The sequence below is a fragment of the Octopus sinensis genome, linkage group LG25 (assembly GCF_006345805.1).
Source record: "Octopus sinensis linkage group LG25, ASM634580v1, whole genome shotgun sequence".
In the NCBI taxonomy this organism is placed as follows: Eukaryota; Metazoa; Mollusca; class Cephalopoda; order Octopoda; family Octopodidae; genus Octopus; species Octopus sinensis.
Window position 1 is genome coordinate 11,839,385 of NC_043021.1, and position 15,610 is coordinate 11,854,994.

Consider the following 15,610-nt stretch of genomic DNA (forward strand, 5'->3'; position numbering starts at 1 on the left):
GGAATTAAATTTTTATTTTTTTAACATACACGAACAGAATGGCTGTGTGGTAAAAAGTTTGCTTCCCAGTTACGTGGTTCTGGGTTCAGTCCCACTGCATGGCAGCTTAGACAGTTGGGCAAGTGTCTCCTACTATAGGACGTTGTATATATGTGTGTGTGTGTGTGTGTCTGCATGTGTGTGTGTGTCTTTGCATCCATGTTTGCCCTCCACCACTGCTTGACAAACTGGTATTGCTGTGTTTACGTTCCTGTAACTTAACAGTTTGGCAAAAGAGACCGATAGAATAAGTATCAAGCTTGGAAACACAAAATAAGTCCTGAGGTCGATTTGTTTGGCTAAAATCCATCAAAGCAGTGCCCCAGCCTGGCCACAGTCTAATGACTGAAACAAATAAAAGATAAAGATAGTATGATACATTCATCAAAACAGAATTCACTTCATGGTTTCTGTATTAATTTCAAATTTTGGCACAAGGCCAGCAATTTGGGGGAGAGTGTGAGACGATTACATCAACCCCAGTACTCTACTGGTACTTATTTTATTGACCCCAAAAGGGTGAAAGGCAAAGTTAACCTTGAAACAGTTTGAGCTCAGAACGTAATGACTGTTGAAGTGCCGCTAAGCATTTTGCCTGGCCTGCTAAAGGTTCAGCCAGCTCACCACAATAATAATAATAATAAATTTTTCTACTAAATGCACAAGGCCTGAAATTTTGGGGGATGGGACTAATCGATTACGTTGACCACAGTGTTTCACTGGTATTTAATTTATTGACCATGAAAGGATGAAAGGCAAAGTCGACCTCAGTGGAATTTGAACTCAGAACCCACAAAAGGATGAAATGCTGCTAAGCATTTTGCTTGGCATGCTAATGATTCTGCCAGATTGCTGCCTTAATAATAATAATAATAATAATAATAATAATAATAATAATATAATAATAATAATAATAATAATAATAATAATGGTAATAATTCGTTTTGGGATTTGGTTTGCAAGATTTTTTTTGTGAGTTTGTGTGTGGAAGCATATTCTGTTGTGTCTGGGGAGAGTCATTCTCTTTTTGTGCCTTATAATTTAACACACACACCAGTGAAATTTCCACTTATTCCTCATTTTTATTTTCCTAAAATTTTTGTTGTGTCTTGCAACCTTTTCAATAGTCTTGACTCTCAGTACAAACACTAAGAGAATCAAGACTCTTGAAAAGGTTGCAAGACGCAATGAAAATTTTAGGAAAATAAAAATATGAAATAAGTGGAAATTTTACGGGTGAGTGTGTTAAATTATAAGGCACAAAAAGAAAATTACTGTCCCCAGACACAACAGAATAGTAATAATAATAATAATGATAATAATAATAATGATAATAACTATAAAAAAATATACATCACGATGTGTTGCAGCTACTGTTTATAACTCACTCTAAGATTTATTATTGCTTGATTACACCTTTTCAATATCAGTGTCTTTACGATACTGGAAAAAGTATATGTGTTTGTGAAGGGAACCTACTTGTCATCGACAACTGTGATTGTCACATGCCAATGACGGGTCAATACTCAGAAACTTGAGTCCATGTGTATCATAAGTTGGAGATGGGAAGGATGGCTTCCCTTTGCAAATACTGATAGGGCACAGAAAGTGTGTCTATAGCCAGCTGGAGGAGGTGTCCTCCTGGGACTACAAACTACAGTAGCATCCACCCTTAGGGGTTAGCCATATTTAAATGGCAAATATATGTCACAATGGAAACAGGCCCTAACAGCAAATGCAGAATATGCAACCAGCAGAAAATTGGCCACATCATCTCTGGCTGTCCAGTCCTTGAGGTTTTGCTAGCAGAATTTCCTTTCGGAATTTCTTCATTTAAAACATTAACTGACCGTGACTCTTTCATCCCTCCAGTTGTAGACTGGTTACGTGCTTCTGGCCATTTGAGTCTGACAAGTCACCAATATTGCTAAGTGCTTTACAGACACGAAACCAATGGTCATACTCTGACTGGCCATAACAAACCACCTTCTAAATACATATGTGTATGTGTGTATGCATGTGTCCCCACTGCTTGACAATTTGTGTTGGTTTGTTTACGTCCCCTTAACTTAGTGGTTCGACAAGAGAACTGATCAGTTTGTTGTACAATTTTGCAGCAATTGACATTAGAGATATACCCCTGTAGTTGGTGACGGAGGGATAAATCGCCTTTTTTGGGGTATTGGGATGATTTGAGATTGGTGCCAAATCTTTGGAGTTACAAAAGTGGAAAGTGTGTGGTTGCAAAGGTTGAGCAAAAGTGTGTGAAATCTATTATCCTTCCAAATTGTGAAAGGTAGGAGAGTCCAGTTTGCTGGACATTGTTGTAGAGCTGAAAACGAGGCAATTTCTACTCTTCTCCTCTGGGAGCCATCTACTTGCAATACCAGAGGGCGCACACTCTCCTACCCTGATGTAATCTCCAGGGATACAGGCATCGAGCAACAGGACCTCTGTAATGCTATGATGGACCGTGAAGTCTGGCGTAGCATGGTAAATTCCATTGTCTCGACCGTGGTCGAACAATGATGGTGATGAGAGAACTGATAGAATAAGTGTCAGGATTAAAAATAAAAGTACTGGGGTCGATTTGTTAGACTAAACCCTTCAAAGCAGTGTCTAGGCATGGCCACGGTCCAATGACTGAAACAAGTAGCAGATAAAAAGGTTCATATAATGAAGTTCTGTATTCATATCCCATCGAAATCCTCTTTGCTTTTCATCCTCATAAAGAGGATAAAAAAATAAAGAAGCAGTAAGGTGCAGACATCGATTTAATAGCCTGTATCCCTATCCCCGGATCTTTTCGATTTGAACGGCAGTTTTTTCTAGCAGTGTCCTATGAAATTGTCACCCATAATTATGACCCTAGTATCGATCTATTGCATTTCAATCTGTTTTAGGGTTAGGGTTAAGGGTATCTTTTTTTTTCTTCACAAATGTAAATAAACCCAATCTGTTTCTTAAACGAGGGACATATTCATACGGCACAGAATGTTTTTTTTTCACCTCAATAAACGTCAGTGATTGGTTGAAATTGCAGAAATTCAAGAAATAAAGCCAAGAGAAAAAGATGTTTTATAAACACATTCTACCAGTATACGAAGTTTAAAATTTTTTAGTTACCTAGAAATTATGTTAAAAACTAACCGAAAAGATCCCTATCCCCAAATAAAAGGTTTTGTGCCTATGTTATAAAGCAGTTATGAGCAACCTGCGAGTCTTTCTGAATGGCAGGCCTAACAAAAAACTACTTTCGGATTGTCTTTTTTTTTTTAATAGTGTAGCCGCTTCTCGAAAAAGATTGCCCATACTTTAAAAGCAATATATCTAAATATATTTTAATATATTTCCTCTTAATTTAATTCTCTCGTTCGCGCGCAGACTTTGCTGTCCTCAGACGAGGTCTCCTTTCACTACTTCTCTCGCTGACCTAAATAAACCGTTAAACGAGGTGCCGAAATTGATAACACCGCTGCCTTTTGAAGAGAATAATAATAATAATAATAAAATATATAAATAAATAAAAATTATCGACTGCTTGTGAAGTGTCTCCGGATCGCGTCTAGACGTAAGAATTAAAACACGAGTACTCTCATTTAGCCGTGCGAATTGTGCAATCAATTAGGGAACCTACTTTCGCTATTCACCGCTTGCAGCATTTACTTTACTCAACGTTGTTGCAGTTGTTGTTTGTGTTGAAGAAAAATGTCTGAAGAACCGACCGGTAAGTGGTATCTACTTTTGTTATTGTTTGGTGTTTCTTCGTTGATTTTCATAAACGAGACAGAACTACTTTCGGTTCTCTCCCACCCCTATGTCTTGCATCGACAAATTCCTATAAAATTTCAAGGTGCTCAATATTAACCGACGTCTGCTTCGGGTGGATCCCTCGGTATATCTTAAATAAAACCACTGCATACGTGCATATATATATATGTATATATATATATATAATACTTGCATGTGCGTGTGTATAGTTAAGGTTATTTTATTAATTTATCAACGCACTGATATTCATAATTAATTCACAGACCGTCGAGGTGTGTTGGTGCTGGGCGTGTTACCTTATTTAATTATTTTCGTAAGCACGAAAAGAAAGAAATCCATACACGTTAATATAGAACAGTTCTTAACCTTGGCACAAGGCCAAATGTCTGCGGTAAGCGTGTGTACACGATTGAATTGACTTCAAGGCTTTAATTATTTTTATTTTATTTTATCGACCCCCAAAATGATAAAAGGCGAAGTAGATACCGGTCGAATTGGAACTCAGAATTGCTACTGAATGATAATAATAATACTTTCTCTTTTTGGCATAAGGCCTGGAATTTGATGGGAAGGGGTTAGTCGATTATATTGACTTTATAGTGCAACTGATACTTATTTTATCGACCCCGAAAGGAAGAAATGCAAAGTCAACCACGGCGGAATTTAACCTTAGAACGTGAAGACGGACGAAATGCCGCTAAGCATTTATATCGGCGTGCTTAGCAATTTTGCCAGCTCGCCGCCTTAATAATTAATGATTTCAAATTGTAGTACTGGGCCAGCAATTTCGGTGGAGGGTGCAAGTCGATTACATCGACTCAAGTACTCAACTGATACTTATTTTATCGGCTTCGAAAGGATGAGAGGCAAAGTCGACCACGGCGGAATTTAAACTCAGAATGTGAAGACGGACCAAATACCTATTTCTTTACTACCCACAAGGGGCTAAACACAGAGAGGACAAACGGATTAAGTCGATTATATCGACACCAGTACGTAACTGGTACTTACTTAATCGGCCCCGAAAGGATGAAAGGCAAAGTCGACCTCGGCAGAATTTGAACTCAGAACGTAACGGCAGACGAAGTACCGCTAAGCATTCACCCGTTTCTGCCAGCTCGCCACCTTAATAATGATGATAATAACAATAATAATAATAATAATCCCCACTGCTACAGGCACAAGACCTGAAATATTGGGAGAGGGGAGTCGACCCCGAAATTATGAAAGGTTAAGTTGACATTGCTAGGATTCTAATTCAGAGTAAAGCAGTTTTTTTTTCTGATGCCCTGTCGATACCATTGATCTCAGCACTTGGCTGGTGTTTTATGCTATTGACCCTGTAAGGATTAACGACAAAGTTAACCTCGGTTGGGATTACCGCTAAGCACTTTGTCCGCAGAACGATCGCACCAAAGTACCAACCCTTTTCTAAACGAAGACAAAATACTTTAAAGTTGGTTGCTTAATCGATCGCAGGTATTTCACTGGGGTTTGTTAAATCAACACCAGTATTTGACTGGTACTTTATTTTATCGATTTTGGAAGGGTGAATGACAAAATTGACCACGGCGCGATTTGAACTTTGAATATAAAGAACCTAGAAATACTCCTAAGCGGTTTTCCGACTCTAAACGATTTTGCGAATGCATTACCCTAAGTAATAGTCGTTTCTAATTTATAAACACTGCTAGTAATTTTTAAGGGGCTGGCGCTAATCAATTAATTAATTCGATCTCAGTTCATGGCTGGTACTGTATTTAGCGGAGTTTTGCAATAGCTTTCGGAGAACGAAAAACGTAAGGAATTGTGTGGATTTTCGTTCTTTCCATAATATTTTTTTTAGTATTTCTGTATTTCATACAACGGGAGTCACGATTCTGAAAGAATCTTTTTCTCTAAATATTTCGATTTTTTTTCTCTCTTTTCTCTCTTCTCTCTTTGCTCCTCAATACCTATTTCTTTATTACCCACAAGGGGCTAAACACAGAGGGGACAAACAAGGACAGACATAGGTATTAAGTCGATTACATCGACCCCAGTGCGTAACTGGTACTTAATTTATCGACCCCGAAAGGATGAAAGGCGGAATTTGAACTCACAACGTAACGCAGACGAAATACCTATTTCTTTATTACCCATGAGGGGCTAAACATAGAGGGGACAAACAAGGACAGACATAGGTATTAAGTCGATTACATCGACCCCAGTGCGGAACTGGTACTTAATTTATCGACCCCGAAAGGATGAAAGGCAAAGTCAACCTCGGCGGAATTTGAACTCACAACGTAACGACAGACGAAATACCGCTAAGCATTTCGCCCGGCGTGCTAACGTTTCTGTCAGCTCGCCGCCTTTTAAGGGGCTGGCGCTAATCAATTAATTAATTCGATCAGTTCATGGCTGGTACTGTATTTAGCGGAGTTTTGCAATAGCTTTCGGAGAACGAAAAGCGTAAGAATTGTGTGGATTTTCGTTGCTCCTCAATACCGCACTGTTTTCCTTCCACATGAGGTAGTGATAGCTATTCCAAAAACTCCGTAGAATTTGAATTCAAAACGTAATTGTCTGAATAAATATTGCATGAGATTTTCGTCTGATGATCCAACTTCAACCAGGGCCCAAGTCGTTGGGGGGATAATTCAAAGACGAAATATAAAGGAAAGCTGGCAATTTTTCGTCTCTAGTAGACCTTTCCGTCGATTTCCGTAAAAATTTTTTTTTTTTTTACATATGGGCTTGCGGGAACTTTTGAAGTAATGAGAGCGAAAGAGACTAAGAGAAAGCGATTGTATGACGAGGGAAGTTCTTTTGAAGTTACCGTGCATGGGAGCATTGATGGACATGTGTGTGTGTGTGTGTTTGATGGGGTGTGGGAGACAGACAGTATGTTGTGTAAGTGAAGTGCTTCTGTTAGTGTGTGTGAAGAGACAGAATAATGTGTGAAAGAAAGAGATAACTGAAATTTTTTACTCGGTGTGTGTATATGTATGTATATTACTTCAAAAGTTCCCGCAAGCCCATATGTAAAAAAAAAAAATTTTTTTACGGAAATCGACGGAAAGGTCTACTAGAGACGAAAGATCGCCGGAAAGCTAGAAACAGGGGGGCGGGGGTTAAAAGGAATAAAATCAAATATCTAAAACACGTGCATACATACATACATGCAAACAAAATGTGTCACTGAAGAGGTCACAGATGTGTGCCTACATACATACAAACGAAAAGTGTCGCTGAAGAGGTCACAGATGTGTGACGAAAGATTTCCGGACAATGGACATGAATTAAAATAATGAAATGAGAACAGTAATAAACGAGTGAAGAAAAAATATATAGTGCGTGTGTTTATTTGGCAAAAAAAAAAACAAAACAAAAACAAACCGACCGTTAATTAAAAAAAGTCGGTTGTGCGTGCGTAACAATACTTAATAAATGAAAAAAAGAATATATATATATATAGATAAGCGCGAGCGTACGCACTCTCTCTCTCTCTCTCTCTTTCTGTCTGTCTGTCTCTCACATACATACATACACATAATGTACAGTCCCGTTATTGTTAAGATGAACGAAACTGTAGCCTATCCTACTGGAGATAAATATCATTTTATAAACACAGGGTTTAAATCTGAACTACTATAAGTTTCATATACGTTCGCGCGCACGAACAGACACATGCAATTTTATTTTTCTCTGTATATTTCCTTTATATGCCTTTCTTGTCAATTCCTGTCTTGCACTTTTAGTTTTGTCTGCTGCTTACATTTGGGGCTCCCCTCACTTAGCTTTTCTCTCTCTCTCTCTTTTATTGTCTGACACTGCACTTTTGTGTGCTGCGCTGCAGACAAATATAATATTTCAGACGTTGAACTAATTATATATATAAAATAAAAAATAAAATAATCTCCCCACCCCGTAGAAAAAAAAAACTGAAGGTTTTTAAACGTTTTTAATATTGGCAGTGGTTTTTAACCAGGGTTCCTCCAGTACAGTCCAGGGGTTCCGCAAGAAGTTACGAAACTGCTAAAATCGGCAGTAATTTTTAATTCTCCTGTGCAGATATGTGTGCATAAGACTATTAAATCATTGCACAGGGGTTCCACGAGCCAGTGGAATGTTTCCTTGGGGTTCCGCTCCAGCAAAAAGTTTGAAAAGCACTGAATTATGGTATAAGACCAACAAATTTAAGGGGAAGATGAAGTCAATTTCATCGACTCCGGTACATGACTAGTATTTTATTTTTATCGACTCTAGAAAGGATGAAAGGCTAAGTTGACCTTGGCGGGATTTGAACTCGGGACGTTGAGCTGGAAAAAAATGCCGCCGATAACGATTCTATCAGTTCCGAAGCATTTGTGGTTATTGTACCTGTGTTTAGTACAACTTTTGGGGATTCTTAGGTGAACATTTATATAATTAAGTTGGTGGGTGCTTGTTAGAATTTTAAATGACCGTTTTAGGTATTCTATTTCGCTCTGTTTACTGTTATTATTATCGTGGAGGGATTTAGAAATGAAAATAGTTTATATCTCTAGGCGCAGGACTGGCTGTGTGGTAAGTAGTTTGCTTAACAACCACATGGTTCCATGTTCAGTCCCACGGCGTGGCATCTTGGGCAAGCGTCTTCTAGTATAGCCTCGGGACCCCACCAAAGCCCTGTGAGTGGATTTGGTAGACGGAAACTAAAAGAAGCCTGTCATATATATATATATATATATATATATTATATATATATATATATGTGTGTGTGTGTACGTTTGTGTGTCTTGACAACCGATGCTGGTGTGTTAACGTCCCCGTAATTAACGGTTCGGCAAAAGAGAACGATAGAATAAGTACAAGGCTTACAGAGAATAAGTCCTGGGGTCGATTTACTCGACTAAAGTCGGTGCTCCAGCATGGCCACAGTCAAATGACTGAAACAAGTAAAAGAATCATAGCATGAGACATATTTTCCGATTTTTGTTAAATTTCTTCTGACCACTGAAGTTTTTCAAATTTTCTCCAGATTATTTTTTTAAATGTACTTCTGATGTGCTTTTGCATTGTCCTACAAATTAATAATTAAGAAGTTACAAGTATTTAAAGTTATGTAATTTTAGCCAATCGTAAACGTCCGTTGTCAGGACAACCAGAAGACGAAACCTTTACGTGGTCTCTCGACCTGCTAGAAATAGTAGCTAAATCTTCCTGAAACTACACCAGAACGTCTAAAAAGAAAAAAAAAGGGTGACACCTTATATAACGTAGTTAGTGGTACTGGTGTTTCTCACTCATAATTAGGGCCCCAATGCAAATTAATGACACTCCTTGTCATTTGTAATCCTACACAGTGCTGAGTACGTATTTGTTATTAATACATACATGTTTATAATTACGTGTAAGGAAGATTTGGCTGCTATTTCTAGCAGGTCGAGAGTCCACGTAGAGGTTTTGTCTTAGCTGATTGCCATGACAACAGACAGTTGCAACTCTGATATGCTGGCAATGGACGTTTACGATTGGCTAAAATTACATAACTTTAAATGCTTGTAACTTCTTAATTACTAATTTCTAGAAAAAGAAAAAAAAAGAGTTCAATTTGCGTCTTCGGCATACAAAACTACATTTGTAAAAAAAAAATAATAATCTGGGGAAAATTAGAAAAACTGGTAGATGAAAGAAATTTAGCCAGATTCTGTTTTTTCTCTCTACTCTCTCTTTTAAAGACAAGAAATTTTAGACATTACCGTAAATCCTCGAGTATAGTCCGCCCTTGAGTATAATACGCAGGGGATTTTTAGGGGGCTGTACTTCTGAAAAACCTAAACCTTGTGTATAATACGCATCCATTCTCTAACTTGAGTCAAGGAGGTCTATATAACGTCCTTGGTTTGTATATATAACATAATGCAAACGTGTAGCTTTTTTGTGCATTTTGTTTGCAGAAAATAAAGAAATAACAGTAATAACGTTTAATAAATGTTGCTTACTGCAATTTATGGATGATTCTTTTATAACTTCATTGCTTTCAGGCTTAGCTTAAAGTATTTTCGCACCCGACATCACAAAATGCGTCTGAATAAACATTGCCGGACAGCAAATATAGACTCGGACATTGCTTAGAAAATATTTTTCATTTTTAACCTCGTATATAGTACGCACTAGGGATTTTGACCTTTAAATTTTTTTGGGAAAATGCGGATTATACTCTATGATTTACGGTTGTATATACAGTGATTTTATAGTGCTAAATGTATATACACATATATGAAGGAGAGTCACCCCACCCTGAGGTTTCTTCTATCTTGTTTAAACTTTTAGCATTTAAGCTGGTTGTATCCCGCCCAAATATTCTATCGTTTTATGTTCAAACTGTCAAGATCTGGCCTCTCACACTTACCCTACAATGTCATTCTAAAAATATACCATCACATCATCAGAATGTCACTGCTGTAAGATAATGCATTATTAATTCAGAACATTTTGAATAAGAAACCATTATATTTGACAAAATAATTTGAACGCTGATGTGTTAACCTTTTAGCATTTAAACTGACCATATCTGACCTAAATATTCTTCTTGCTTTACGTATAAACTAACCACATTCAGCCTTTTACAACAACCCTGTGCAATGTTATTCTGACCGTAACAATTACATCATTCAATTCTCAAAGCTACAAGATAATGCATGATTAATTCAAAACAATGTGAGTCAATAAGCGTGACATTTGCCGGAGTAATCTTAATGCGAAAGGGTTGAAAAAATTATCAGGCTGCAGCCCTCTTGGGATACTGCCCTCAAAGGTTTAGTTGAGTAAATTGATCCTAGTTCTTTTTTTTTTTCCTAGCCCTGGTACTTGTTCTCTCAGGTTCTTTTTGCCAATGTAAACAAGCCAATAGTCACCCAGACAACCGATGGTGGTGTGTTTACGTCCCCGTAACTTAGCGGTTCGGCAAAAGAGACCGGTAGAATAAGTACTAGGGTCGATTTCTTTGACTAGTGGTGGTGCTCCAGCATGGCCACAGTCAAATGACTGAAACAAGTAAAAGAGTAATATATATATATATATATATATGTATCAAATGAAATAAAATGAAAAGCAGGACACAAAGGATGTCGTGGTACATATGTTTCGAGCTTTATAGAACAACTTATTCTTACATCAATGCATAATCGACATAACAGATAGTTCAAAAGCCCTCTTCAGACGCATGCAATTGCTACACCAAAGACTTGTATCACATTATGAAAGGTTTGAGAAAAAACATTTGGTAGTGTTTATAATGGTAGGTAAACCGAGTATCACTGGGAAAGTATGTTTGTAAATCCTCACATTTATCAAGTATTCACCCTGAATTTATATATATATATATGGGATGGAAGCACTCCGTCGATTACGACGACGAGGGTTCCGGTTGATCTGATCAACGGAACAGCCTGCTCATGAAATTAACGTGTAAGTGGCTGAGCATTCCACAGACACGTGTACCCTTAACATAGTTCTTGGGGATATTCAGCGTGACACAGAGAGTGACAAGGCCGGCCCTTTGAAATACAGGTACAACAGAAACAGGAAGTAAGAGTGAGAGAAAGTTGTGGTGAAAGAGTACAGCAGGGATCACCACCATCCCCTGCCGGAGCCTTGTGGAGCTTTAGGTGTTTTCGCTCAATAAACACTCACAACGCCCGGTCTGGGAATTGAAACCGCGATCCTACGACCGCGAGTCCGCTGCCCTAACCACTGGGCCATTGCGCCTCCTATATATATATATATATATAATGTAGGTAGGTAGGGTAAGATAGCAGATGTTTCCTGTTGAAGCTCATCAGCTTATTCTATTATTACAGTCTAGTGTATAGTTCCTGTTGTAGTATCGATGCAAAGTACTTATTAATGTTGAAAATTGTGGAAATATTGCTTGTGTTTCATCTTTAAGACCAAAGCCTCATCAGCAGGGTCAGCACAACTCAGCAGTTTCCAGACAAGATTGCCACTGGTATACATGTCAACTCCTTGAAAATCTATGGATGATTTAGCGAATTGCAAATGTGTCTACAAATAATTCAATCTGGCAGCTGTTTAGCAGTGTATCATCAAAAAGCTCTTATTTCTAGCATTGTAAGGTGTTCTAACACCCTCTGTCATCATCATCGTTTAACGTCCGCTTTCCATGCTAGCATGGATTGGACGATTTGACTGAGGACTGGCGAAGCGGATGGCTGCACCAGGCACCAATCTTGATCTGGCAGAGTTTCTAGAGTTGGATGGCCTTCCTAATGCCAACCACTCTGAGAGTGTAGTGGGTGCTTTTACGTGCCACTGGCATGAGGGCCAGTCAGTCGGTACTGGCAATGGCTATGCTCAAATGGTGTTTTTTATGTGCCACCTGCACAGGAGCCAGTCCAGCGGCACTGGCAATGACCTTGCTCGAATGTTTTTTCACGAGCCACCGGCATAAATGCCAGTAAGGCCATGCTGGTATCAATCACGCTCGAATGGTGCTTTTTACATGCCACCGGCATGGAAGCCAGTTGGCTGCTCTGGCAATGATCATGCTCAGATGGTGCTCTTAGCGCTCCTCTAGCACGGATGCCAGTCATTGAATTTGATTTTTATATATGTGTGTATGTATATATGTATATATCTAATATATATATATATATATATATATATATATGGCGCAGGAGTGGCTGTGTGGCAAGTAGCTTGCTAACCAACCACATGGTTCCAGGTTCAGTCCCACTGCGTGGCATCTTGGGCAAGTGTCTTATGCTATAGCCCCGGGCCGACCAATGCCTTGTGAGTGGATTTGGTAGATGGAAACTGAAAGAAGCCTGTCGTATATATGTATGTGTGTGTGTCTGTGTTTGTCCCCCTAGCATTGCTTGACAACTGATGCTGGTGTGTTTACGTCCTCGTCACTTAGCAGTTTGGCAAAAAGAGACTGATAGAATAAGTACTGGGCTTACAAAGAATAAGTCCTGGGGTCGATTTGCTCGACTAAAGGCGGTGCTCCAGCATGGCCGCAGTCAAATGACTGAAACAAGTAAAAGAGTAAATATATATATGTGTGTGTGTGTGTATATATAATGTGTGTGTTTGTGTATAGACACATATAATTATATGTATGCATATTTAGACAAAAACTTATATATGCATGCACAATTGATATATAAGCTGCACTACTTCTCATAGTAAGGCTGTAAGGAGTGAAAAGCAGTTTTGGAGGGAAGACAAACTGCTGTGTTTAATAAAAATTAAGATAGCTTCCCATTGCATTAAACTTGTTAACTGCACAGCAGGGAAAGAAAGAATTATATGAACAAAATTATATTTTGTTTCTTTATAAATAAAGCAAGAGGGAAGGGGTACCAAACTATTTTGCTTGTATTTTTGGGTGGGGCCTGATATTTGTCTGTTTGGGAAGTGCTGGATTGCTACTTTTTTTTAAATTATTTATTTCAGTCATTAGACTGTAACCACACTGGAAAATTATTTTGGCAGGTTTTAATCAATCATATTGTGAGCGCGCGCGTGGGTGTGTGTGTATATAATGTCCATATATATTACATTAGCACCCTTTTGAATATGTTTCAGCAGTGTATGTGATGTGATTTTACATTCGGAAGGAGGACACACAATTTCCTGCAATTCTGACCACCTCGTAGTTCTGGCAGACAAAATGGAAAAGGCATTGCCCCAGACGATATTGAGGGCAATGTGCTCGAGCAGCCATTCTGATTCTCAGGGCCTGCATTGCAGATAACCAGTTATTAGTAGGTGTAGTACAATATTACTAGAGAATTCATTGGCGTTACCAAAAAAGTAACAAGTACTGGGATTGATTCATGTTCAAATAAAATTCTTCAAGGCAGTGCCCCAGCATGGCCCTAGGTCTCATGACTTAAACAGGTAAAAAAGAACATTTTTTTTTAAATGAACATACATAGGTGTGGCTGTGTGGTAAGAAGCTTGCTTCCCAACCACATGGTTCCGGGTTCAGTCTTCTGCTATGGCCTTGGGCCCACCAATGCCTTGTCAGTGGATTTGGTAGGCGGAAACTGAAAGAAACCCATCGTGTATGTGTGTATGCGTGTGTGTATGTATATATATATATATATATTTGTGTGTGTGTCTGTGTTTGTATCCCTCCACCCCCATCATCACTTGACAAGTGGTGTTGGTGTGTTTGTGTCCCTGTAACTTGCTTTTTTGGCTTGGAAATGGGAGTACTGGGGTCGAATTGTTTGACAAAAACACTTGGAGGTGGTGCTCCAGCATGGCCGTAGTCAGATGACTGAAACATGTAAAAGAATAAAAGAGTATGACAGGCTTCTGAACAGTTTCTATTTCCACCCGTACATTTCACCTTCAAGGCATTTGTCGGCTTGAGGCTGTAACAGAAGACACTTACCTGAGAAGCCATGCAATGGAACCAGACAAACCCTGAGACCACCTGGTTGTGAAGTGACCCCGACTGCATAGCAATGCCTGCATCATCATCATCCTTTAATGTCCATTTTCCATGCCAGCATGGGTTGGACAGTTTGACCAGAGCTGCACCATGTTCCAGTCTGATTTGGCTTGGTGTCTATGGCTGGATGCCCTTCCTAAGACCAACCACTTTATACTGTCTTCTTCTTTATGCCTCCAACGCAGAGTATAGGCCACTTATAGTTGAATTCCATCTTGCATAATTTTTCGCTTCTGTACTAATACTCTGTCACGAATGTCTCCCTTTCTCTAGTTCCTTTTGTGTTGATCTACACCACAAATTCTAAGGCCTACCTCTCATTCTATATCCATCTGGTTTCCACTGTAAAGCACTTTTCACTACATTTGGTGTGTCTTTTCTAATTGTGCTACCAATCCACTTTCACATTTTCTTAAATATTTGCTCCCTAATCGAATCTTGATTTGTTCTTTGCCATAGCTCCACATTGCTTATGTGTTCGGGCCATCTAATTTTAAGTATACTACGCAAGCATCTGTTGATGAATGATTGTATTTGCTTATTTGACTTAACTGTTGTTTGCCATGTCTCAGCCCCATACAATAACCCCTTATACTGTACTGGGTGCTTTTTACATGGCACTGTGTAAGTGCTTTTAAGTAGCCCCAGTACAGGACTCTTGCAGGCCAACCCCCTTCGCCAGCAGGAGTGGCCCTAACACTTCTGCTGTGGAGGACAGATCTTCTCAAGTACAGCTAGGCACCACATATCTTGGTCCTTTGTCATCTCATCAGAAAGGTTCAGTGTCTTGAGGCTGTCTTGCAGTACTTCATCCCATGTTAAGTTAAGTTAAGTTAAGTTAATTTTTTGGCTCAAAAAGCAAAAAGCAAGGCCATGTAGGGGGACATGGAGTTATGTACAGGGTGGCATTCATGCAAAGAGTTCAGGCCATTTGTGGTCAAGGGAGACTTTGAACTGAGCGGTCGTCGGCATCTTCACTATCTCATCCGGCAGCTTATTCCATGGATCCGCAACCCGGACTGAGAAAGCCCCTCTCCTTCGATTGAGATGAAATCGTCGCAGATAGAGCTTTTCGGAGTGACCCCGCAGCCGACGTTCTGGAGCAGGAGTGAAGAACAGCTCTTTCGAGAGGTTACACTTTCCGCTTATGATGTTGTGAGCAAGAATGAGATCACCACGGCGTCGGATCTCCCCTTTCCACCACGTGTTCCATCCACTTTGAGAGATTGGCACTTCTTTACGGAGCTGTCTGCATCCATCTGCATCACACGACCAAACCAGCAGTCTTCTAAATCGGTGGATATTGAGGTTGTGGTGTACTTGTTGAATAACCTTTTCTTATAG

The 15,610-nt window shown here is 39.2% G+C and overlaps 1 protein-coding gene across 1 annotated transcript in view; it reads left to right on the forward strand.

Moving 5' to 3' along the window:
- The first annotated feature begins 3,333 nt into the window (after positions 1-3,333).
- Positions 3,334-15,610, forward strand: part of LOC115224245 (argininosuccinate lyase) — a 50,101-nt gene continuing 37,824 nt past the window's right edge. The window contains exon 1 of the mRNA XM_029795049.2: positions 3,334-3,766. Coding sequence (XP_029650909.1) covers positions 3,748-3,766 — 19 coding nt within the window. The 5' untranslated portion in view covers positions 3,334-3,747. The remainder of the gene's footprint in view (positions 3,767-15,610) is intronic.